The sequence below is a fragment of the Staurois parvus genome, unplaced genomic scaffold, assembly GCF_062004578.1.
Source record: "Staurois parvus isolate SC_StPar_1 unplaced genomic scaffold, SC_StPar_1.0 ptg000432l, whole genome shotgun sequence".
In the NCBI taxonomy this organism is placed as follows: Eukaryota; Metazoa; Chordata; class Amphibia; order Anura; family Ranidae; genus Staurois; species Staurois parvus.
The window spans coordinates 3,160,897-3,187,859 of record NW_028318228.1 but is presented as its reverse complement, the minus strand read 5'-3'; the positions used below and the strand labels follow the sequence as shown (position 1 = coordinate 3,187,859).

Here is a 26,963-nt window from a genome sequence, read left to right as displayed (position 1 = left end):
AAGGCGCTACAACCCAATGAGGTAAAGAAATCTTCCAGAGCTACCGGGTATGGAAAGGAAGTAGCACAGCTGCAATTACAATCATGAAGAGAGATGAGCTGCGACTTATATCTGCTGTCTGAACATTTTGTCTCTTATGGAAAATAATAAATTTTGAAGATTTTAAAGAGCAAGTAAGGAGTTACAGATCATCTCTCTTCATGATGTTCGTTACTGGTCTCCCATTTCTAGCTCTTCTATTTTTTTATCATCAATATTTATATTAAAATGGTTCTAAAGCCTAAACATGTTTTATCTGTATTCAATCATACTGCATTAATGTAAAAATGTTTGGGTAGCACTATGCCCCCTCACCCCTCCTTATACTTACCCGAGTCCTCACTCTATCCAGCGCTGTGCCTGCCTGTAGTGGGTTTCTACCTTCTCCCTGCTCTCACAGGCTTGGCTGATCAATCACATCCTGTGATGAGGGAGCAGGGGGCAGGGAGGGGCCGAGCTGCACTGTCTATGTCTACAGGCATAGGCAGCATGGCTTGGGAGCAAACCTGCAGGTGTGCCCCCATAGCAATCCACTTGCTATGGGGGCACACCAAGAAGGGAAGGACCAAGGACCACAGGCAGGGGACCCGAGAAGGGGAAATTCAGGGGCCGCTCTGTGCAATGGTAAGTATAAACCTGTTTGTTATTTAAAAACAAAATATATAAATGAGAGTTTACAATCAATTCAATAGTGTATAAATATAGTGAACACAGAGTAGATATTAATAGTGTAAAAATATAGAAAAACACACTAAATGTTAGAAGTGTGAAAATACAGAAGACAGTAAAAAAACCCACATGAGTTTTCCTAAGTATAACAGCAAATAAGACTTTACTACTAGAAGGAACTCAATGGTAATTCAAATGAAAGGAAGAACAGACATACCATGTGGATATTGTTTTGCTGCCTGTCTCATAGTTAATAAAACATCAGGCTTCACACCCAGGAACAACGGTTTCCCATTGCTAACCATAAATAAGACCGTATGCTGTATATCTTATTACATCCTTTTTTGTGGTCTCAGTAGGCATCTTAAGCGCTTTTGGAATGGCCGGGTTTGTTATCAGTGTCATTCCTGAGCTCCTAGTGCAGACAGCCATGCAGAGGGAGCAGGAGTCTCCACATTCACATCTCACTAGGTAGGGAATAGGTGGAGTGCCATCAAACGACCTCACAGAGAGCATTTAAAGATACAGTTTGGTTTAACAACAGGGAAGCAAAATCTTGACTTAAATAATAAATTATCAAACAAAGACCATATTATATGTGAATGGAAGAGATAGATGGAGATATTATGCTGGAGCTCACAGGAACAAAGGCAGCTAAGACTGGACTAACTAAGCCAACAAGAAAGGGTAAAGCTGTGACATTAGTAAACACTGAATGGCTACTGGTTCAGATCAGAAAAAGACGTGGTAATGAATATAACAATCACTTTTTAATTTCAAATTTCCAAACCATTTGAAATGCAAAAGCAACCTTGAATACATTTTTGTTTTGTTTTTTTAATACACACCAAAGATACACAAGGTTCAGGCCTAGACTGGACATATAGCAGCTGTGGCATGTGTCAGATTGGCTAATGTGTCTCAAAGTGTTTTGGCATGTAGGATGCCTAATCTAAAGCTGGCCATATGCTGATCAAACTTCATGCCCGTTCCTACTGAACCAGCTGAAATCCACAGGGCACCCTTCCACCCATTATCCTTCGACTGAAAAAATTATAATGTGCAAATGTTATCTCATTTGAGTTAATGGAACTCCAGCTAGTGACATCTGTTCTTTACTGTACACTACAACTCTTACTGAACAAGCGTAGACGTGTATTGGATATGGATTTCCATATGGATGTAAGAATTGTGTTAGGAAAATTACATTAGAACTCCAGACAACTCTGCGTAAAGTTGTGGAATATGGCACCATGTACATAAAGGGTTGTACAATATTATGCAATTTTGACAAACATTTGCATCAGTAACATGTATTTTGTGAATCGCAGGTCACTACAATGAACGGGTCCACTATACCAGTACAAGTCTATTATAAAGGTGGACATGATTATAGGTTTGAGTGTCGGCAGAATGACCAGGTCCACTCACCATGTCGTAACTACAAAGTCCAGTTCCTTTGTGGAAAGCCTGGTAAGTATATTTTCATAATAGAAATAATTTTGCTGAAAACCATGAGGGTGTAAAAACAAAATTATTTGTATAATGTATGTATCGAGTGCTAGAGGTATTGGGACATTTACAATTATTTAGGGGCTGTCATCCCATACTTTTGAGTGCTTTTTCATTGTTACATCAGACTTTCAGTGCTGATGTGCGGTGCGGATTGAAGCTCAGGTTTCACAGCTAATTGATACAGTAGTTGTTCAGTGGTTCAGGTCAGGTTTACATCAGGTTCAGGATAGGTCTAGATCAGGTTCAGGTCAGGATTTTATCCTGTTCACAACTGATAACGTGCGGTTTAGAAACGGTTCCCATAGAAGTCAATAGCCTGTAATCCGCACTGCTCAAAAATCGGGTAGGTCTCTCTTTTCAATCCACACTGAATCTGCACTGCCAGTGCACCGGACATATGTGAACAGGCACCATAGCAAGCAATGTTATTTCACGCAGCTCAAACTGCATCCAATCTGCACTGATAATAGAGCACCTTAGAGCTTATTACCAAGATCAAACAAAAGATATGAAAATATGGAATTTTCTTAATATGAAAAAATAACTAATATTTACAAAAATAGATAAAAAAAATCTTGATACATTCAGTGTATATCACAGTACATGTGGTGGTTATATTGTAAAAACTGTAATGTACACTGTATGTATCAAGCAAATTTTAAAATATATTTTTGTAAATGTAAAGTATTTTTTTCATAATAGTAAATTCCATATTTGCGTGTTTTTGTGTGATCTTGGTAAAAAGCTCTAAGGTGCTGTATTATAAAAGTCCTATGTAAAATTGAAAAGGTACTTATTTTTATAACTAGCTTTTTGTTAAATATTTAATCATTTTCCTCAATAAAAAGATATTTTAGAATATAAGGACAATATCCTGCTTGACACATATTAATAATCTGTATAGATTCCATTGGATCCCAATGTAAAAGTAAGCCCTGGTTCACACCAGTGCGGCTTTGAAGTCACACTACTTCAGCGGGACTTCCAAGCCGACTGTCCAGTGCGATTTCATTGCGGCTTGTTGACATTTTGTGTGACTTCATTTAACAGATGTCAATGCAAGTCGCAATGAAGTTGCACAGAAATAATGCAGGAACCTTTTTTTGAAGTCGCTGCAACTTGAGTTGCACCGATTTGAATGGTTCCATTGCCACAAATAGGGAGCCACTTTGAACTTCAAGTCTCATAACAAGTTGCACTGGTGTGAACCAAGGCTTAGTCCATCTATTACAATTAGCAATTAGAAAATATAAATATAAAATAATATAGCATAATCAGTGAAAGAACTTTTCTCTATAAAAGAGGAGGAAAGGGGGTATAAGTCTGACAGAAGTGTCTCTTCCGGATCATTTTTTTCCCATCCTCAGTGTCTTTAGCAACCAGGGAAAGGTAAGGAGGGGAGGGTGTACCGATAACAACACTCCTCTCTGCTACACAGCATACAGAGAGAGAGACACTGTGCCTATCTGTGTACAACAACTTAGAGTAGGTCTTAATTACCTCCAGTTTCTTTAATTACGAACTGGAAGTAATTATTTTTTACTTTGGTGCAGTAATAATGCCACTTTTATTAAAGAAGCAATATTAAGGTATTTTGAAGCTAGAACAGGCCATTTTAAAGGGCTATAGCACCAGAAAAGTGGCAGTAGGGATTTATTGAATTCCCCCAATTGTGTCTAAGTTTGGTTGCAGGATATTTGACAATATCTGGCACTCCTAGGCCACCTTGCTCCTATCTAAGGAGTAGCACTCTTTTCAATGCCGTGTGGGATTTCTATATAAAGTTCTATATAAAGTTTCATGTTTGTATATAACATATTAAGTGGTTCCCCTAGCACTCTACCAGAAAATGTTCTGAATAAACATAACTTTCTAGAAATAACAGAACTACAGGAATCTCACCACAAAGAGACGTGCTATAGGAGATCCATATATGGAGAAGTGTTTTTATCTCATGGAAGGAAAGGAGAACATTGAGCTTATATAAACTCAATTAGAATCAATAAATATGGGACCTGATCCCTAAACCTATGAGAATGACGACATGTAGAGGTTGCAGTATTTGCCGTAACTGTGGGAAAATTTGCATGACTTTTGTTTTAGTGGATTTTTTTATAACCTGAAATGTTGCCAAGTTCTTTAAAGTCTTGTAAAGATTAGGTAATGTAATGAAGCAATTCATCAATGTCAGACGCGCATCATCTACATAAAAAGATCATCTGAATTCCTTCTTCTCTTTATGCTCACCCTATACACCCCTAGATTATCTAATAGCTTCTGTTAGGTGTTCTTTACATAATTTAAATAGTAATAGAGATGGGACAACTCTTCTATGTTACATTCTTTTAAAGTGGCATATGACAATTTAATCTGAGCTGTCAGAGTTGTATAGTTTGAGAAGCTTTTAGGAAGGTTCCTTTTAAAGTGTATGTTAGGACAAAAAAAAAATACATAATAGATATCCGCAAAACGTGTACAGTTTCTATGTTTTATCCCTTTAACGGTCCCGAAAGCACAGAAAAATACATGTTCATCTGCCAGAGGTGTACTCAGAATGCTAAGTTTTATTGTGGACTGACAACACACAACATTTTATAGACAGAGTGGTGTCAGCCTTGCGCAGCTGTCATTTGCTAAACTACTGACATCTCCACAACACAGACACTAACTGATTTATAGTCCCAAGATAAGAACTGATAAGGGTAAATTATGCTCCTTGGGACAGCACAGGAAGTTTGCACAAAGCACAGGATAGCATTGCATTTCTGACAGGATCAACAGACATTTTTTTTGAACTTATCGAACAAATATAACAAAACGTTTTCAATGATATATTTGTCAGATCGCAAGATAACAAACAAGTTCATTGTTAGGGTTTACATACCCTTTAAGCTCGTATATTTTAAACTCTATTTGTTCAAGTTACTTACTAAAATACATCTTTGATAGGATATGTGAGATTAGTTAGTACAGAAAACAACACATGTAAATACACTTTGTCAGCTACATTGACAGTAGCACCTCTAGAGGTAACCCTTGGTTAATTGTTTCTGGGTACGCACATACTGAAACTCATTGAGCAGGAATCAGAGGAATTTCGGTCTGTGTATACCCCTGTCTGTTCAACAGCTGCTTCTGTTGAACAGTTCTACTGGAGCCCTACTGGAATACCAGCATTTGATCTGCACCTGCAGCATTGATCAGTGTATTCTGATGACGGGATGTCCCCGCTGTCAAAATACAATAGCGCAGTGGGGGGGGATCTGTGAGTTTTTCAGGTTTTGTTTTTCACTGGTTGAACAAAAGAAAAAACTGGGTGTCTATACGCAACGTAATGCAGTAATATTTACTTTTCTGTCTATTTTTCCTCCCAGTGATACACCAGATCACAATCTGTGCTAGTTCCAAAGTATTTTATTAAAGACAGATCTGAGGGAAATCTGGATTTCAGAACAGCTGGGTACAACCTGTGCAACACTATAATTGTGCCTTATCTACAAAGGCTAAATATAAATAGTATTTCTGTAGACTATTGGAAAACCAATCAGGCTTTTTTTTTTTTAAATGCAGTTTATTCTACTCTTAAGCCAAAAAACAAAAATGTTTTAAATTGCAGTTTTCCAACTCTTTAGATGTGGTGGGTGCATTAGATTTCTTTTTTAAGGCTTTTTTTCTCTTTATTTTCACCTAGTGATCTGGCTAGTACAGTACTTCTCATCTTAGGGTGTCTCCACTCTGGATGGAGGATTGCCAAACTGTGGAGAGGGTAGTGTTAGACAGACTAGCAGATTTAGATGAACTTGAGTAACAGATTGAGGCCAAACTGCAGCTAACACTTTCGTTTCAATCATTTTTTATTTGGTTTACCATTGAAAAGCAAGTGATACATACCAGTATGGGGATATGTGTTACAGTAAATTCAGTACAGAAGATATAAACAGCAGTTACAGTTGCTAATAACATTGGCAGGAAGATCCCAGAGCATTAGCCAAAGGGTAGGCATAGGTGACAGGGTGGGTTAACCCATAGTCATATTTCTGAGCTCCATTAAATGAGTCAAGATCAACCACAATAGGCCTACATAGATACAACTATCTGACTCAATAATATCCATAAGGTCATGGGATAACCCCTTCCTCATGGCATAAATGTATCACTTGTGTTGTACCAATGTTTGAACAGTAGAAGAGACTAGAATCTGAACAACGGAAACCAACTTACTTTAGAAGAAGGAAGAGTTTGTAGGGAATGGAAATGAAAGAAAAGTTGAGTAAGAAGGAAAAGATTAAAGAGTAAAGGTACATCCATCCTGGGTTTCAATGCTCGGAGCCACCTCTAGATGTCCGGAACCTGTAGATAAGGGAACCAGGGGTTCCACACATTTTCAAAGATGGTTTGTTTATCCTGTACTCACAATCTTTTTATTGAGCATGATCTACGTCAATTTACACTTCATAAAGGCCAGATCAATCATTGAACTTTTCCAGGCTGTCGCTATGGCGATCTTAGCCTCTAGGAACATAAAATGGATCAAAGTCTGTGAGTGTCTTCGGATATCAACCTCTGTGGCATTCAGTAGTGCTGTCCGAGGATCCTTGTTGGTTGTTGACCATAGTAACTGAATGTATAAGAGCGTAGACCCTTATCCAAAAGCAGCATACCTTAGGACAGGTCCACCACATATGGAGAGCTGTACCCACCTGGATACAACTCCGGAAGCAGGAGGGCGAGGAGCTCGGGTACATTTTAACAAGGTGATCGGGTATCAGGTACCATCTAGTATGCACTTTGTAGCCCGCTTCGATCAGTGCTACATTATTGACTCATTTATGGATGTGGGTTATCCAGGCCTTCCAGTCCTCCGCCTCGGGGGAGATGCCCAGGTCCCTCTCTCATGACATTTGGTAGGAAAGCTTTGAGGCCAGAGTGGAGAAAATTTAAATTGTGTTGCAAATGGAAACATTCAGAGGGGGGCATCTCAAGAGATTGCACAACATAAGAATTTCCTTATAGTCAAGGTGAAACCCCCCTATTGTCAAGAAAATTATGCATGTGGTAAAGGCCTTTGTTCAGCCACCAGCTGACAAGGGTGGTTTGCATACCTGGTGGAAATAGAGGGTTCTTGAAGAAAGAAGCAGCCGGCATATGGGGAAAGGATAGTAGCCATAATTTTCTAGAGGAGTCCCACAGGTTTAAATATTAGGAGAGAGTTGGGCACATAACAGCCCTGCGGTGTCTGGAGGGGATCCAAGGCATCACGTTGATCGGTAGTGGGATGCAGGCCTGGGCTTCAAGAGGTATCCAATCAAGCCTGTACAGGCTATGATGAAGTTGGCATAATTGTGTGAGTTGTGCAGCTACATAGTATTTTCTGAAGTCAGGGACTCCCAATCCTTCCAGCTAATACTTTAAACTGTTACAGCAACAGTTTTTTTGTTCCTTGTGGGTTAAAGGTATTACATACAGTCGTGGCCAAAAATATTGGCACCCCTGCATTTCTGTCAGATAATGCACCACTTCACCTAGAAAATTGTTGCAATTACAAATGTTTAGGCATTCTCATTTTTATTTCTTTTGTTTGTATTGGTATGACACAAAGAAGTGGAGAAACAAAAAGCCAAATCTAACATTCCACGCAAAACTCCAAAAATGGACTGGACAAAAATATTGGCACCTTCTCAAAATTGTAAGAAATAATTGCATTCCAAGTTTGTGCTGATCCTATCATGTGCGCTAAAAACAGATGGATGGGGATCCGTTCCCCATCCGTCTGGCAGATCGGATCGAATGACAGTCAGATGGAAATGGACAGGCATCTATTTCCATCCAGCCGCCCGATAGAAAATAGTGGGCTGTGTCTGTGTCCACTCTGCATCAGCGGAGCAAACACAGACCTGTCATCCACTTGCTCAGCGGGGATCAGAAGAGAGATCCCTTGCTAAGCAAGCGGATCCACTGACGGGTCCTCCCCATCTGAAAGGGGCCTTATTACACAACACTCCTTCAGAGAAGCAAAGTGCAGGAGTGGCTTTATGCTGTATTACTGTGCAGATTTGGAAGGAATACAGAAAGTGCACCAAGATTCAAGTGGAAAAAACATGCCTTTTGTAATTAGACAATATTTGTTTAGTCCAGAGTTCATCTTTAAAATTAAATAAAAAGTACATGCATACAGTGTATATTCCTTGTCCCATAAATAAACTTTACAAGGATAATGGAGACAGGATGAGACATAATTTTAATCTGTTTTGGAAAAAACTCCTCACTGCCTTTGGCATTCCTACACAATTGTCAACTGCATCATTTTTACCGCATGTCTAAAGTAAAATCATATTTTTTTTTCGTGTCCCTCCTGGAATTTGGTAGTAGTGTTACTATGCAAAATGAACAATTGCATTCTGTTTTGGTGTTAAATACAACACATGCAGTTTCTGAACTTTAACTCCTTATCCCTGTAAGAATGTCTACATTAGATTGCAAGCTTCTCCGAAATGACAAGTTATGACAGTAATCCTACAGCTGAAATAATTGACAGTATAAGGACAGGATTTGATGATGTTATTCCCAAAGGATGTATTGGGTGTATTTACCAGGAAAGCATTTTGTTCAGAAATACAGTATATTTATGCGGATGAAGTAAGAGAATTGTGACCATTTTGGACAGCTGGCAAACAGCTATAATATCCAGATAGAAATGGAAGAGTTCAGCTTATTTGTCCTTCTCCCCAATGTATGTGAAAACAGTGCTGCATACAAAACAATACATGGAGTTCCATAAACACCAGATAAACCATTTTATAATATACATAATACACTTTCTGCATACCATAGCCCAGCCATTCTCAGCTAGGATTCAGTGGAACGCTAGGGTTCCTTCAGAGGTTGCTACGGGTTCCATGAGTTGTAGCTGGTTGACCTCCCATTTGATGGTGACTGCATAGTTCTAGAGCCAATACCACTTGTAAGAGCCATCTACATGGCACCAGTGATCCTTTTTGCTATCTGTATAGCTGGCATTCTAGCCACCACTGAAAGGGAGGCATTCTTATCACTGACATTACTCCGACCAACTCGTAATGCATACCATCAATAATGTCTGTAGCTGTCTGTAAGGTGGCCTTCTTCCCACTGGACCACCAATATAACTGTGCATTTTCCACTGCTTCCTGATGAATTGTTCGTAGCAGGGGCTCCCCCAAACCTGATAATTATTTAAAGGGTTACTCTGGGGTAAATAGGTTGAGAAAGGCTGCCATAGACAGAACAGCAGCTGGAGAACTCTATTCATTGATAGAAGGCAACTTTTTCTATTGTTGATTTTGATCCCTGATGCCCCCAAATATACACGTATTATGAACTGGTGTCTTATTGTGAAACATGTTCTGCACTATTAGAATATATATTTTACCTGTCTACCTTGTCTATTCACAACACATAATCAAGCAATCTTCTACTGCTATGTTACAGTGAAGCCCAGGGTGACAGTGACTGTGGACACCAATGTGAACAGCACCATCCTACATCTGGCAGACAGCGCCCTGTCTTGGAGAGCTGGGGATGTCATTATAGTGGCAAGCACAGACTACTCTATGTACCAGGCAGAGGAATTCACAGTACTGCCATGCAGAGCATGCACTCGCAATCAAGTTAAAGTGTCAGGTAAATAGCCATGGTCATTATGAGATCTTGAATTTTATGCTGGGATATGCAACCACTGTTGTTTGAAACTTTTCACATAGATCACATACATTTCCTAATTTCAGCTTCTGTATGGACCTAGAGTTGTATGATAAATTTGTCATATTGGATAGTTGAAAGATCCCCCTCTGACCCAGCATGCCGTTCTCATGCTCAGAGAAAGCACCCCATGGTTTCCATGGCAGGTATCATGCAATGCCAGTTTACCTCCCCTAACCTAAAGGATAAATTCACCTTTTCAAAAAAAAATTATAATCAATGCACATTTATTGCAGGTAAAAAAAATGTGCATTTGCAATTTTTTTTCTAAGGAGCATGCAGAGCATTGCACCCACAATCAGTAGATTGTGGGTGCAATCTCAGGCTCCTGCAGACTCTCATCATAGATGTCTTCCTGTACTTCATGTGGGCAGGCAGTTACCTAAGACCAGGAACAATCAATGGACTACCAGAGCACCTACCAGCGCCCCCGTAGTTCATTGAGAACCACAACCCACCGGCCGCAGGGTGGGTGCAGGGTGATGATCCCCAGCCCGCTATTTCAGTGGGGGGGAGGGGGGTTGAGAGGAGAGCTGCAGGAGCAGAAAAATGTTCCTAAAAATGGGTGGAACATGTAACATATTCCAAAGGTGAGCTTATCCTTTAAAGTTCCCCTAAACCTAAACTAAACTGATATAGCAGATTTATGGTATGCGGAAAGAGCAAGCTTTCTCTAAGACACTTCCTGAGCTGGAATTTAGATAATAAGCCATCATACCAGATTCTACTTGACCTGAGAGGTGGGCCTTATGAACTAATACCAGCATAATCTATGGCATTAATGGAAACCTAATACATTTTGTCTATCACAGCTGAGGCTGTTTTCCCTCCTGTGCAAGTGTCTATCATCCAACTCTTGGCTTAAATTGGCCATACAGCAATGTGCACCTGTTAAAAGCCATGACGTGATTCTTGGTATTTGTCTCAGGAGTCCGAGAGCACAGGAGGAAAATGCCTCCAATGAACAATTTTGTGGCTATTGGTAAATTGTTTCAGCTGTAGCTTGTCCTTTAAGCGAGCCCAAGCAGGACGCATTACTATTATGATATATTAGGTGCTTGCCACTGACCATCTCTCACTCATCTCAAAGAGCAATAAGCATAGCTTGATATGGTCTCCTTGTTTGCTAAAGACAAATAGAGAGGTTTATTACAGGTGAACATTGCATTAACCTCATAGTGAAGAATAGGCCAGATTATAGTTCCTACTTTGAGAAATACCATTGCATTTCTCTATATTTTCTGCAAAAAGATGACCAGACATGATAAGCAATGGAATATTTTTCTCCATTTAAACATTAAGTCACTTTTATCTTTGGTATCAGGACTGCAAGGGGTATTGACTTCTATGAATTACAGTATCACGATAATTGTATCCACTCTATGTGACCAGGGCTGCATTGCCAAGGGAAATGCTGGACGTTTCTCAAAGTAAATAGCAGCGAAGGGAAGTGTAGCCCAATGGAGGAACAAAGACAAGGAGATAAAAGCAAACACTGAACAAAAAGCAGGGGTCAGTCAGAGGGACATACATTTGGTGTCTATTTCACTACAAGATAGTATTGTGATCTACAATGAATGTATTTCTGTAATATTAGAGAAGGTGTAAATCATAGCTAAATGATGAAAAGAACAGCAATGGGACCATAATATACTACATCTTATAGTACATTTCAACATATAATTCTTCAGAGCTGTGGAATGTTGATAAAGAATTGTATTTTGTATCATATAAATTGTTTTTAACTTTCTGGCACACATTCCAAAACTATCTGAACAATTTTATCATACAGGATGCCAAAATATTGAAACTGTTTATTGGTTACTTTGGCCAATTTGTGTGTTCTCTGTCTGTTGACCTTCTTGTATCGTCTCTGTCTCTTGACCCCTTTTTGTCTTCTCTGATTATTGACCACTTTGTGTCTTCTTTGTCTCTTGACCCCTCTGTGTCTTCTCTATTGGTCTACTTGTGTCTTCATTTTCTGTTGGCCACTTTATGTCATCTGTGACCGTTGGCCACTTTGTGTCTTTTCTGTCTATTAGCCCCTCTGTGTTTTCTCTGTCTCTTGACCCCTTTGTATTGACCCTGTTTGTTGATTTTCTTGCATCTTCTCTGTCTGTTGACCCCTTTGTGTCTTCTCGGATTATTGGTCACTTTGGGGTTGATTTACTAAAGGTGAATGGACTGTGCACTTTGCAAAGTGCAGTTGCACTCTGCAAGAGCAGTTGTTCCAGAGCTTAGTAAATGAGGTAAAGATTCACTTTGCAAAGAATACCCAATCACGTGCAAGGAAAATAAAAAAAACCCAAAAAACAGCATTTTTGCTTGCACATGATTGGATGATGGAAGTCAGCAAAGCTTCTGCTCATTTACTAAACTCTGGAGCAACTGCTCTTCCAGAGTGCAACTGCACTTTGCAAAGTGCACAGTTTATTTGCCTTTAGTAAATCAACCCCTTTGCGTCTTCTCTATCTCTTGAACCCCTTTGTCTTCTCTGTCTATTGGTCTCCTTGTGTCTTCTGTGACTGTTGGCCACTTTGTGTCTTCTCTTTCTCTTGATGCCTTTGTATCTTTTCTGTCTATTAGCCGCTTTGTGTTTTCTCTTTCTATTGACCCTTTTGGGGTAGATTGACAAAAACTGGAGCACTCAGAATCAGGTGGGGCTGTGCACAGTAGCCAATCCGCTTCTAAATTCAGCTTGTTCAATTAAGCTTTGGCAATAAGAACTGGAAGCTGGTTTTTCTATACAGAGGTACACCAGATTTTGCATGCTTCAATTTTAGTAAATAAAACCCTTTGTGTCTTCTCTGTTGATTGGACCCTTTAAGATACTGGATCCTTTGGCAGCTGCATTGGCTTGTGTGACTTAAACACTAACCTTGTAAACACTAGGGTACTTCTTTGTGAGTATTGATATAGCCCAGAAAATACTTGCCTTGTATGTGTTTCCGTGACTATTGCAATATACTTGCATTATGTATTACACTTTGGAAATTCTCAGCCAACTAAAGATGCAGACATTAATCTATACACATTTAGCATGATTTATTGCATTCAAAGGTAAATAGAACTAGCATTTTTTTTATATGCCCCTTAGAACCTAGAAATACTCTCCTTATAAAGATTCTATAACTAAAGCACCCATATTAGGATATCACACTTTATATACAAGCCTTGATGACCAACAAATGAAAATAAATGTGTATGGTATCAGTGAATTGACTGATAAATTCATCTTTCTGTCACTGATGGTGTTGGACTCAGTAGATATTGTTTCCTTATTATAAGGATAGGACTCAATTAAGACACCTACTCACCTGGCTTGTGCAAAAAAGATAAGACATCAGTGAGGGAAAACACACTTACTGCACTATTTGATAGGTTCACTTCTAAGATAAAAATGTTTTAAAGTGTTACTAAACCCCGGACCCTGCATTCACTATATCTGGTCTCCCACAGTACATAGAACATGGAAGTGCAATTATTTTAGTAAATATAATCTGCTAAATACCTTTTCTCATCAGTAGTTAGAGCAGTCTTGTGACTTCTATCAGTGTCCAACTGAGCTCTGGTTACAGCTTATAGAAGGAGTTTTCATTTTGCTCTAGGAGGATGCAGAACCCCTGAACTCTATCTGGAGAGTGCTGATTGGCCCTGTGCTGATTACATGCACTCCCAAGAAAAAGAAAAAAAAAAACCCACTCTAGCAATACACACCAAACTGAGCAATGTGCAGAGTGTCTCCACACTATATGTCTTATCAGGAGATAAGAGGGGGACTCTGGAAGAAAGGGGAGGATCAGAGAAGTCAGGATCAAACAGCGTTTTTACACAATGCACAGGATTAACCCCTTAGGTTCCACATTGAGTATAACAAGCATGCTTTACTGCATATACAGACTGATTTTACTGTTGTGGGTTTCGTAACACCTGTCCCCTGAATAGGAAGGACTCTAGAACAATATTTGTTAAAAATTCTTGCAGTAGATGTAGAAGACTTAGTTGCGTAATGCTGTTAAAAGTTAAAACAGGTAAAACAAAACAATTTTTTTCAACCTTGCTGTTTACATGCCATAATGACAGAATGGTTTGTATTTACTATAGGGATAAACTAGGCACATGCCTATGGAAGTATTGCTCAGACGAGCAGCGTAGCATAGTTTAGGATAATTGTGTATCATTTCTATATTCTTTGTTCAGCACCCTTCTTTATCATCACAAGTTCTGTGTAGAATGGAATGAACTTGTGAGATGCTTAGATACTGATTTATAGAGTTTCTGCTAACAGCGCCTAGGGCAGCATCATATCCAAGATTTAGCCTTGATGACAGGTCTCCATTAAATAATATGACCTGTTCAGAAGTTGGATTCGTATTTCTTGCATGTTGTCATTCAGTTTGGAAAATCTTGCATATACATTTGTGAATGAACCTTTCAGTGGATTAATAACGTGGATTTTAAAAGTATTTTTAGACACCCCCACGTATACTGTAAGGAGTATTTTCTTCACCTGTCACTGTGTGTTATATATGATACAGGTACAGAATGTAGTCTCTCATCTTCCTTAATCTGATAACGACAGTTTCTTGCTGATGGGATACTGCCTGTTGAGGCAGATCAGCGTTAGCGTGCTCCATTGTGAAAGCATCTCTTTCCAGAGGCAAATCTTGTCATTTCACAAGAACTCTGAATAAATCGTAAAACAAGTTGATCACTGTACACGAATTTATTGTAAATGAGACAGTATAACCATACAGTCCTACACCATGGAAGCCATGGTTTCCATGCACTGCACTGATGATGGTCAAAAAGCCTCAAACAGCTGTAGGTACATCATTGGTATAAATAGCTCTGTGATATTAGACTGTATTAATACTATACATTATTAGTTCTGGACATACATCTGGCTGTTTGGGGCATAAAGGAAGGATTTGCATGGCTACACTGTCTCAAAATGGGGAAAATGTATCTTATTTTGGGACATGTGATGAAATGAGATGTGAATACCTCCTGTTCTAAGAAATCTTTACTGTGCCACATGTTCTTTTTAAAGCATAGCATAGAATGGATAGCGTAGCGTTTTTTGCATTTTTGCGTGTTTTTAGCCTCTTTCTGAGCTTTGGCGTTTTTTTATTAGCCAATAGAAAAAAATGGATTGCCGAGTCCCTAACAACCTATGAGAAATCAGCTGTCAGTGGGGTTCCCCACTGACAGCTGAATGTAAAAAAAAAAAAAGACGGCAATTACAAAATAATACAAAAAATGACGTGGGGTCCCCCCCCCCTCCATCTATACCAAGCCCTTTCGGTCTGTTTAGGATTTTGAGGGTAACCCCCATGCCAAAATTTAAAAACAAAAAAATGGCATGGGGTCCCCCCCCAAAAATTCATACCAGACTCTTATTCGAGCATGCAGCCTGGCAGGTCAGGAAAGGGGGGGGGACAAGCCAGCGTCCCCCTCCCCCCGAACCATACCAAATCACATGCCCTCAACATGGGGGGGTGCTTTGGGGAAGATGGGCTCGCCCCCCCCAAAGCACCTTGCCCCCATGTTGATGGGGACAAGGGCCTCTTCCCTGCAACCCTGGGCTGTGGTTGTGGGCGGGGGGCTTATTGGAATCTGAAAAAAAAAAAAAAGGCTCTGCTCCCGACGCTGGCTTCCGCTGTCTGACTTTTAAAAAACAGCCACTCCCTTGTCCCACAATCCCGCAGTGTCCTCCCCGCAGCCTGTTTCACCGGCCGTCCTGTGTTCCAGGCTCCGGCATCTTCAGTGTGGGCACCCGGCTGTGACAGCTTGCTGCTTCATAGCCGGGTGCCCACTGCGCATGCATGAGTAGCACTGCGCTTCCTGAATGGCCCTTCTGGGACCTGTCACATTTCTCAGAAGACTATAGGGAGGGAGGGTAGAAGGACAACTTCCGCTTCCGATCGCCTAGGCGATTGCAGCAGAAGTGGGAGCGGGTACCTGTCAATATCGGGTACCCGCTCCCCAAAAGTGCCAATCCTTAATGGGGAGCAGGGGACCAGTCTTTAAAGCGAAACTTTTGGGTGGTACTCCGCTTTAAGGGCAGATGGATTCCAGGCAGTAACTGCTACATGAATCATTTGCTCTTACTCAAGATGGCCGCATCCAAAAGTGCTAGGAGGATATTTTCATAGTTATTCCGCAGCAAAATAAAGCATGGAGTAATGACTGAACAGGGGAGTTTGCTTGGAATATTAAACAGCATTTTTGGTGTGTGGTGCTCAGATGCAGTGGAGTTCTGCTTTAACTTATGGCTGGGTGGTTGGTAAAACCACATCTCAACTGCCTATTTTTGCCGCCGCCCTTGACCCCCAAGTAAGTGAGGCCTTAGGGTCAACACATAATGTTGTTTGAATACAGAACATACCATATACATAACAGTTTTTCCAAATACATACACCACACACACACATATATATATATATATATATATATATATATATATATATATCTCATGGCCATTGGGATGGCCTCAGTTAGGTTTAGAGCTGTTGCGTGAAGCCCACATCAAAGGCAAGTAACCTGTGTGTTTTGTGTTTGGAACTACATGGGTTCAGAATGAATCTGTCTGTGATATATGAAAATCAAACTGTTTCTAATCACAGGTCAGATGTTTGCTTATACTACATACTGCCTTATGTCTGACTTTATTTCAGTGGAAAGAAAGACTTGCGCAATGACATGCCAAAATAAGAAGCATGTGGCGATTTTACAGGATTTCAGTATCTGTTTTATGGTGTTAGGTCTGGTCTAAGGGGATCTTGTAACAGGCCAACACGGCAATCAGAGAAAAGGTTGTTTGAAAGCTAATTAATGTTTGTGCCATATGTCATATTTAATATGTTTCCTCAAGCTCTATGTGTGTCTCTTTATACATGTACATGTTGCATAAAGCATGTGAGAAACTTGACCTTGCAACTCAGAAAAATCTATTGTACACTAGAGTGTATGTGTACCCAGACATGGTTCCCAATGTACATAATACGTGAGGACACCAGTGATACCCCTTGTGCTGTTTCTACAGCCATAGACATACTTCTGTGGTTATTGGAACTTCAGCCAGGAACCCAGTTCCAATGTATGCAGTAGAGAAAGCAACTTTGGCTATGCACTAGCGCGGTGTGTGGCAGAAGCATTCTCAAGTATCATAAACAGAAGAAACCTTCTTTTGTAGTTCCTGGCAAGTCAACCAAGGAACTTTTTGAGAAAGGGGGAACTGGTTAAGGCTTGACTGCTTCTGGAGGGGAGGAAGGTCACAAGTTAGAGCTAATTTGGGAGTTAAGTAGAGGACACATTTACTAGTGAATATATCGCTGCTGGTTTTTGTGCACAGCATTGTGTGCACAGGGAAAAGTGGGAAGATGGGGTAAAAATATACCTCGGATCAGTGCAAAGGCTCATGATGCTTTGGACAGATGTGGGACACAGACTGATGGAAGTAAAAGTTAGGTACATTATGACAAAGTCATTGCAAGCTAATTACTACTGGCATGTTAAATGTCTTGACTGAAGAAACCAAAATGTAGTCATAGGGTTCACTTGGATACTTTAAAGGACCAAAGGTTGGATGAAGTATCACTTGATGTAATGTTAAGTGTAAAGGTATCATCCTTTGTGGATACCTAAATCATTTACAAAATGGGTCAATGCAACACTAATATTGGTGCCTGTTATGATTTTGAACTTGGCTGCCATTTTCTTACTAAAGAAAAGCAATCAAGCATGAAAAAAGATGTCACTTAAAACCAACTTAAATGTATTATTATGTACAGAATAGGCATTGTGTCCTTCATCTGTGTGGATTTTGTTTGAAAGTCGAAATATAATTCATGATAAATAAAATTCATGATAAATAACTAGAGCTCAGGTAAGAAACTATGCATCTGGAAGCATACAGGCTGCATTTAGCAAGTCTTATTTTCCGAAACATCTGTCCGAATATGACAAAAGCTAAATTTAGTATGACCTGGCTCTGCTCTTCATTACACACACACATGTGGAGTGAAAAATTTGGCATCCCTTAGAACTTCATCTCCATAAAGCCTAACATCATTTTCAATCACTTGTCACTTAGCAATAAGTAACTTCACAGGATAATATTTGTAATTATGTTATAAAAAAACATGCGTGGGTTTTTGAAATCCTTATGCCATGAGTCAGGAGCTGGATTACCAAAAACAAATAAAATACGGTTTTTCTAATTGCATCTTAAGTCTTTGTGGCAATTAACCAAACCACTCTTCACCATGATGGACTCATTTATCCAATATATCAGTAGGGCCGGGGACTAGATGTTAGACATGCCATGCTGCGATAACATCCAGACATGTAGCTATATACAGTCATGGCCGAAATTGTTGGCACCCTTGATATTTCTCCAGGAAATCATGTATTTCTCACGAAACGTATTGCATTAACACATGTTTTGCTATACACATGTTTATTCCCTTTGTGTGTATTGGGACAAAACAAAAAAAGGGAGGAAAGAAAGCAAATTCGACATAATGTCACACAAACCTCCAAAAATGGGCTGGACAAAAGTATTGGCACCCTTTCACAACTGCGGATAAATAAGAATGTTACAAGCATGTGATGCTCCTGTAAACTCACCTGGGGCAAGTAACAGGTGTGGGCAATATAGAAATCACACCTGAAAGCAGATAAAAAGGAGAGACGTTCACTTAACCTTTGCATTGTGTGTCTGTCTGTGCCACACTAAGCATGGACAACAGAAAGAGGAGACGAGAACTGTCTGAGGACCTGAGAACCAAAATTGTGGCAAAATATCAACAATCTCAAGGTTACAAGTCCATCTCCAGAGAACTAGATTTGCCTTTGTCCACAGTGCGCAACATTATCAAGAAGTTTGCAACCCATGGCACTGTAGCTAATCTCCCTGGTCGTGGACGGATGAGGAAAATTGATGAAAGATTGCAACGCAGAATAGTCCGGATGGTGGATAAGCAGCCCCAAACATGTTCCAAAGACATTCAAGCTGTCCTGCAGGCTCAGGGAGCATCAGTGTCAGCGCGAACTATCCGTCGACATTTAAATGAAATGAAACGCTATGGCAGGAGACCCAGGAGGACCCCACTGCTGACACAGAGACATAAAAAAGCAAGACTACAGTTTGCCAAAATGTACTTGAGTAAGCCAAAAGCCTTCTGGGAAAACGTCTTGTGGACAGATGAGACCAAGATAGAGCTTTTCGGTAAAGCACATCATTCTACTGTTTACCGAAAACGGAATGAGGCCTACAAAGAACAAAACACAGTACCTACGGTAAAATATGGTGGAGGTTCAATGATGTTTTGGGGTTGTTTTGCTGCCTCTGGCACTGGGTGCCTTGACTGTGTGCAAGGCATCATGAAATCTGAGGATTACCAAAGGATTTTGGGTCGCACTGTAGGGCCCAGTGTCAGAAAGCTGGGTTTGCGTCCAAGATCCTGGGTCTTCCAGCAGGACAATGACCCCAAACATACGTCAAAAAGCACTCAGAAATGGATGGCAAAGAAGCGCTGGAGAGTTCTGAAGTGGCCAGCAATGAGCCCAGATCTAAATCCCATTGAACACCTGTGGAGAGATCTTAAAATTGCTGTTGGGAAAAGGTGTCCTTCCAATAAGAGAGACCTGGAGCTGTTTGCAAAGGAAGAGTGGTCCAAAATTCCGGGTGAGAGGTGTCAGAAGCTTATTGATGGTTATAGGAAGCGACTGATTTCAGTTATGTTTTCCAAAGGGTGTGCAACCAAATATTAAGTTAAGGGTGCCAATACTTTTGTCCAGCCCATTTTTGGGGTTTTGTGTGACATTATGTCATATTTGCTTTTCTGCCTCTGTTTTATATTTGTTCCAATACATACAAAGGGAATAAACATGTGTATAGCAAAACATGTGTTAATGCAATACCTTTTTTGTGTGAAATACTTGATTTTCAGGAAAAATATCAAGGGTGCCAACAATTTCGGCCATGACTGTATATTGTACTAAACTTTTACATCTGAACAATGTATCAGCTGCTGTGCTAATAAGATCCAAAAAGAAAATAAACACAGTGCTAAAGATCCCTAAAAAATAGCAATAATCAACTTGCAATGAACAAAAGTTTATAAAATGCCAAACATAAATTTAACCAGTCTGGTCCACTTATAAAAGAAAATGCTACAAACAGTTTTAAATTGATAGATTGGGGAGACCAGGGGGTGCACAAGAGGATTGGGGAGACCAGGGGGTGCACAAGAGGTGCAAGATCTAAAGGAGTTCTGTCCTCCTCTCTGCTGCCGACTGCTGAGACAGGGGGCAGAGATGAGCCTCTCCATGGCTACATGTAGAATCGTATGATCAGGCGGAGGAGTTGTCCTCCTCTCTGCTGCTGATTGCTGAGACAAGGTGGGGGCAGAGACGAGGGGGGTGCCACAGATGCAGGAGAGATACCAAGCCACATGCAATGGACTTATGGGCTGGATTCAGTCTGCGGACCTTGTGTTGACTCATGTAGTATATGGTCTCAGCTAGAGTTGCATCATATGGCTCGAGGCTTCACTGCTCTGTTTTTGGGGCTGTGGGCAGGAGGGGACAGCCTTCCATCTATGGTGGCAATGTCCAAAGGTGAGGCGCTTTTGGATACATGTTTACCACTTCATTACCTCCCCCACCCATAATCTGAAAAAAATCCCCGCAACAAGCTTTGCTGTGCAACCTGGTGGAGGAGGCCCTAAGACATTTGAGGAGATTGATTGCATTCTTCTTCATGGCAACAAAAATCTCCATAGCTAGGTCCTAGAAGAAAACTACGATACTGTTCAATCTGGTTAAGGCCAAATTATCCTGTATTATGGTTAATGAGCACCTTCCTGTAATCTTAAATGATAAAATTAAACTATTTGAGCAGACCTGGACCCCAGGATTAAATACCTGACAGGTGATGCCTGAGATATTCTTTAAGCGATGTTCCTGGATCGGATGTTCTTTTCTTTTTCTGTCTTAACCCAAGGGCACACAAGAGGGGCAAAGGCCCCAGATATTTTAGTCATAGTGCCTTATATTACATATTTGTTATTGACTGTTTTTTTTAATACTTTGGGAGCAATTGGTGTGCATAGCAGAGTCTCCCTTCTTTGGCTATGGCATTTTTGATAACTGATAGGGTAGTGATAATTGAGCTCCCACCTATTAAACCTTCAATTTCTTGAGATGTGGACATTACTCTAAAAGCCAGACTGACTCACAATTTTGCTTTATTTTGATCTTATATACTTATATATTTATGTACGATAGGGCATATAATGTACCGGTAAGTTTATTTTGCATTTTTCTTTTGTATGTATTTTCTGATTGTCACAAAAAAAAAAAAAAAAAAAACACTTTGTATCCAGTATGTCAATTTATGTTGAGTTTTTTTTGTACTTTTGTAATTTCAATAGAAATCTACTGGAAAAGAAAATGCTATTAAGTTAATATGGGAAACATAGTGAGAGAAGAAAACGTACTAATTGCTTGCTATAGGCAACACAGTCAAAACAATTCTAAATTGCTATGGGAGATTTGGTGAGAAAAAAGAAAATGCTGATTTTGAGCTCCTTGCTCTAAATGTATTTCATGGATCCATGCAGGGCAATGTGGCTCATAAAAAGAAGAGTGGAAAGATTGATCATAGTGTAGTAAATGTTTATTTTAAAAAATCCCATTAAAACAAAAATTGCCAACTCACCTTGCCAAGTGCTTTGAATATATCCATTCTGCAACAGGTTTAGATTGGGACAAAAATTCTATAATGGGGTTACAATTTCTCCTAAGCCCTTGTTAAATGTTACTTCTGTTTAGATAAATAGTCAAATCTGAAAAATTTATGTTATTGTATCATATTCATAAATGTAAATTTTAGATTCCTATCATTAAAGTGGTTGTAAAGGCTCAAGGTTTTTTACCTTCATACATAATTTTTCATGTGCGATTGTCAAAAAGTAATTGTTCAGCAGTTCAGGTGCTGTTCAAATCTGTCTTCTAGCCACATATATGCAAATTTGTCTTCTAGCAGGAGATTGTTGTGGTTGACAAGCACCTGCGTTTTGTGATTGTAGTGTGTTTTGAGACCTTGGGCAGAATCACAGCGATTCTGCCACAATCCCAAAATGCCCAGGTGTGAATAAAGCCTCACAGAGCAGACACCAGAGCTTGATTTGGCTGCTCAGCATACACTTGTACTGAGCACCCAAGTGCTTCCGTGTGCGAGGGTAACCTGAAGGGATAAAGTTTTTTTTTTCTTCTTTTTGGGGCCGGCACCTCATTGAATCGCTGAGCAGATTGGAGCTCCATCCATCTTTATCAAGACAATGAAACATACAAATGTTCAGACACGTAAACAAATAATCCCACTCATCCACTCCTTAAGTGATGACATCAAAGAGTGCAAAAGTAAAAAAGACACATCAAGGGTAAAGTTCAAAAGATCCTCAAGAGCTCCATCAAACATTATACGAAATAAACAAGCTCTTTATTTGATGTATCTCTGCTCAAGACCCGCGAGTACTTACAAAACTTTTTGTACTACAATGGATACCTACTTGGTGAAACACACCCAGGCATTTACTTGATATGCAGAGTGTGGTGGCCAACTCTTATTTTATATATATATATATATATATATATATATATATATATATATATATATTCATGTCCAAAAATATTGACGCCCCTGCATTTCTGTCAGATATTGCACCACTTCGCCCAGAAAATTGTTGCAATTACAAATGTTTAGGCATTCTCATGTTTATCTCTTTTGTTTGTATTGGTATGACACAAAAAAGTAGAGAGACAAAAAACCAAATCTGACACATTACACGCAAAACCCCAAAAATGGACTGGACAAAATTATTGGCACCTTCTCAAAATTATACGTTTGTGATGTTCCTGTAATTTGTAATTAAACTTACCTGGATCAATTAACATGTGATGACAATATAGTAATCACACCGGCAACCAGTTAAATTGGTGAAAAATTGACTCAGCCTTTCTGTTGTGTGTCTCCATGTGTCACATGGAGCACGGAGAAGTGATAAAACAACAAAGGATTGTCTGAGGATTTGAGAACAAAAATTGTGGAAATGCATGGACAATCTTAAGGTTACAAGTCCATCTCCAGAGATCTTAATGTTCCTGTGTCCACTGTGCGCAGCATTGTGAAGAAGTTTACAGCCCATGGCAGTGCAGCTAATCTCCCTGGACGTGGACGAAAGAGAAAAGTTGATCAAAGATTGCAACAAAGGTTGAATGGTGGATAAAGAACCTTGATCATCTTCCAGAAAAATTAAAGCTGACCTTCAGGCACAGGGTACAACTGTGTCAGCTCGCACTATACGTCGCCATCTGAATGAAAAGGGACGCTATGGTAGGAGACCCAGGAGGACCCCACTGCTGACACAGAAACTTAAAAAAGCCAAATTGGAGTTTGCCAACACTTACCCGAGGAAGCCAAAATCCTTTTGGGAGAATGTGTTGTGGACAGACAAAACAAAATTACAGCTTTTTTGGTAAAGCCCATCATTCTACTGTTTTCAGAAAAAGCAATGAGGCCTTTAAAGAAAAGAATACAGTCCCCACAGTCAAACATGGTGGAGGTTCACTGATGTTTTGGGGTTGCTTTGCTGCTTTGGGCACTGGATGTCTTGAATGTGTGCATGGCATTATGAAATCTGAAGACTACCAAAGAATTCTGGGGTGCAATGTAGGGCCCAGTGTCAGAAAGTTGGGTCTCACATCAGGACAATGACCCAAAGCAAACGTCAGAAAGCCCCTAGAAATGGTTTAAGACAAAGCACTGGAGAGGACTGAACTGGCCAGCAATGGGTCCAGATCTCAATCCCATAGAGCACCTGTGGAGAGATCTCAAAACAGCAGCTGGGAAAAATAACCCTTCCAATCTGAGAGACCTGAAGCAGTTGGCGATAGAAGAGTGGTCCAAAATTCCAGTAGAGAGGTGGAAGAAACTCACTGATGGTTACAGGAAGTGATTGATTTCAGTATTTTTTTCAAAGTTATGGAGCTTTGCGTGAAATGTGTCAGATTTATCTTTTTGTCTCTCTGCATTTTTGTGTCATACCAATACAAACAAAAGAAATAAACATGAGAATGCTGAAACATTTGTAACAACAACAATTTTATGGGCGAAGTGGTGCATTATCTGACAGATGCAGGGGTACCAATATATTTGGCCATGACTATATATATATATATATATATATATATATTTAATTTTTTTGACTGAGTCACTTGCAGCTTTGTCTAATAGTGGGGGCATAACACAGATGTCACCTGAACCACAAATATCACTGTATCCAAGGTAGAGCGTTAAGTTCAGTTAAAAATAACTTCTTTCGCGCCTAAGTAAGGGATTAGCAGGTGCAATTTTGTATTTACTTTCCTTTGTACACATCAGCAGTTTCTGCTCTTTCTATACCGCTAGAAACAAAAATCCTTGAGGGGCCAATATTCTACATATTCAGCATCATAAAGACTGTTTTTAATTATGCTCGAAAATATGCAGCCTTCAGTTTAAGTAATAGGTATCACAGGCTGGTAGGATTATTGTAATTACTGGAGATCGTACAAACATTGCATTCCAAGTTCTAACTTATTATATCCCTAGAATCCTAGTGATAAACTAAAGTTAGCAGATATAAGGCGCAGATTATTCCTGCACGTGCCAGTATTTTCTGTCCCAGTGTTACAAGGCATGTGTTGAGAACATTTCTCGTTTATACAAATATGACACTTAAACACTTGCTGACTCCTTGCAAATATTCCACTAAGCATCCTCCCACTTGCTTTATTTATATTACTTAGGATAATATGGTGTTTCTTCAGTGTCGGATTAACAGGCTCTTTACTTTTTTAATCTTACAATAACAGTCAGGGTGGATAAGGAAGGGTTTGGTGGAGAGGGATGTTATTATTAAAGTAGATAATGAACTCGTACTATAAAGTTATTTCATTGGAGAACAGTCTTATCGGGAAACCCAACCCTTTTAAAACAAAATCTTTTGCTTACATTTAGGATGAGGAATGTTTCAGTTTAGTTGAGGCTTAGGCGACCTGTGATTCCAAAGCAGTTGTAAAACTACAATTCCCAGCATGCTTTTATTGGTTAGAGGTACAATAAGCCAATATTTAGAAATAGGAATAAATATTACCTATCGAACATCAACATTTCCTTATGGCTATGAAGTTAAATTTGGTTTTGCCACAACTGTGATGTGTCATTAGTAATATCTCATCTGGAATATGCAGTTCAGTTTTAGGCAAAAAGAACATTGGGGAACTGGAGAAAGTACAGAGAAGGGCAACCAAACTGATGAGAGACATGGAGGAGCTCAGCTAGGAGGAAAGATTAGAGGAACTGAATTTATTCTCTCTTGAGAAGAGGAGATTAAGAGGGGATATGATCAACATGTATAATACATAAGGGGGATATGATCTCCATGTATAATACATAAGGGGGGATATGATCTCCATGTATAATACATAAGGGGGGATATGATCTCCATGTATAATACATAAGGGGGGATATGATCTCCATGTATAATACATAAGGGGGGATATGATCTCCATGTATAACACATAAGGGGGATATGATCTCCATATATAATACATAAGGGGGATATGATCTCCATGTATAATACATAAGGGGGGATATGATCACCATGTATAATACATAAGGGGGGGATATGATCTCCATGTATAATACATAAGGGGGGGATATGATCAACATGTATAAATACATCAGTGGTTCATATAGTGAACTCGGTGTAGAGTTATTCACCCTGAGGTCATCACAGAGGACAAGGGGGCACTCTTTACATCTGGAGGAAAAGAAATGTAATCTTGAAACACAAAAAGGTTTCTTCACAGTGAAAGCTGTGAAAATGTGGAATAGACTCCCTCAAGAGCTGGTTCTGGCCAGCTCAGTGGATTGCTTTAAAAAAGGCCTGGATTCTTTCTTAGATACACAGAATATAACTGGATACTAACATTTATAGGTAAAGTTGATCCAGGGAATATCCTATTGCCTCTCGGCAGATCAGGAAGGAATTTTTTTCCCTGAAGGAACAAATTGGATCATGCTTTGCTGGGTTTTTTTTTGCCTTCCTCTGGATCAATTGTGGGTATAGGATTATAATTTTTTTTTTAATGGTTGCACTGGATGGACTTTTGTCTTTTTTCAGCCAGCCTAACTATGTGATGTTGATTGTCCAAATGTTTCAGGTAGTTCTTGGTGTAATATACTAGCCATGCCTTGTTAGCTGCAAAAAAATTAAAGGCTCCAGCCATTGGCATTGCGTTCAACCTCCAAAATCTGGTCTTTCTTATTAGGGTGGTTGCTAGATTGAAGCCCCTAGCTTATTGTCCTATCTTCTACATGGCTCCTTTGCTTTCTGGGTGGGGGCCTCACAACATCATACTTATATCAGAATAGAGGAGACGGACACCAAGTTTAATTTTTGTCGCTGATATCTAATTGTGCAGGGCCTTACCATCAGTGAATCCAACAAAGGGCTAGAGTGAACAGTACATTTTGTTTGTTGTTTTGAATGGCCCATTGGGGAGATTTCACCTCCTGTTAGGAAAATAAGTGTTGCGAAATCTCTTTGGTGGGTTACAAGTGATTCCGCACGCAGATTACTAAAGTTGGTGCCTGGCCAAGAGTGGCACTGTCAGAATCTAAAAGAGGAAAAGGTACAGCACTCAGCAAAGTTGGTCTGAGTAATGATTAAAAGTGTTATCATACAGCTGACCCATTGAGGACCACTTTACCAAGGTGATGACATACTTAGCAATGTCTTGGCTTTCTTTCTCTTTGTTCATCTGTTCAACCAGGGCAGAAATACATACAGTATGTATAATAGTGGGGTAGTTAGAATTTCATTCAAAGTTTGAATTGCTTCCTTCTTGCCCACATTTTTCTTCCTCACATGGGTGTCACAGAG

The 26,963-nt window shown here is 39.7% G+C and overlaps 1 protein-coding gene and 1 long non-coding RNA gene across 3 annotated transcripts in view; one reads left to right on the top strand and one right to left on the bottom strand.

Moving 5' to 3' along the window:
* Positions 1-26,963, bottom strand: part of LOC149454357 (uncharacterized) — a 143,945-nt gene that overhangs the window by 19,898 nt on the left and 97,084 nt on the right. The window lies entirely within an intron of this gene.
* CEMIP (cell migration inducing hyaluronidase 1) overlaps positions 1-26,963 on the top strand; it is a 219,752-nt gene that overhangs the window by 138,516 nt on the left and 54,273 nt on the right. For both annotated transcript variants that reach the window (XM_089687639.1, XM_089687640.1), the window contains exons 10-11: positions 2,040-2,181; positions 9,691-9,882. In XM_089687639.1, coding sequence (XP_089543765.1) covers positions 2,040-2,181; positions 9,691-9,882 — 334 coding nt within the window. The remainder of the gene's footprint in view (positions 1-2,039; positions 2,182-9,690; positions 9,883-26,963) is intronic.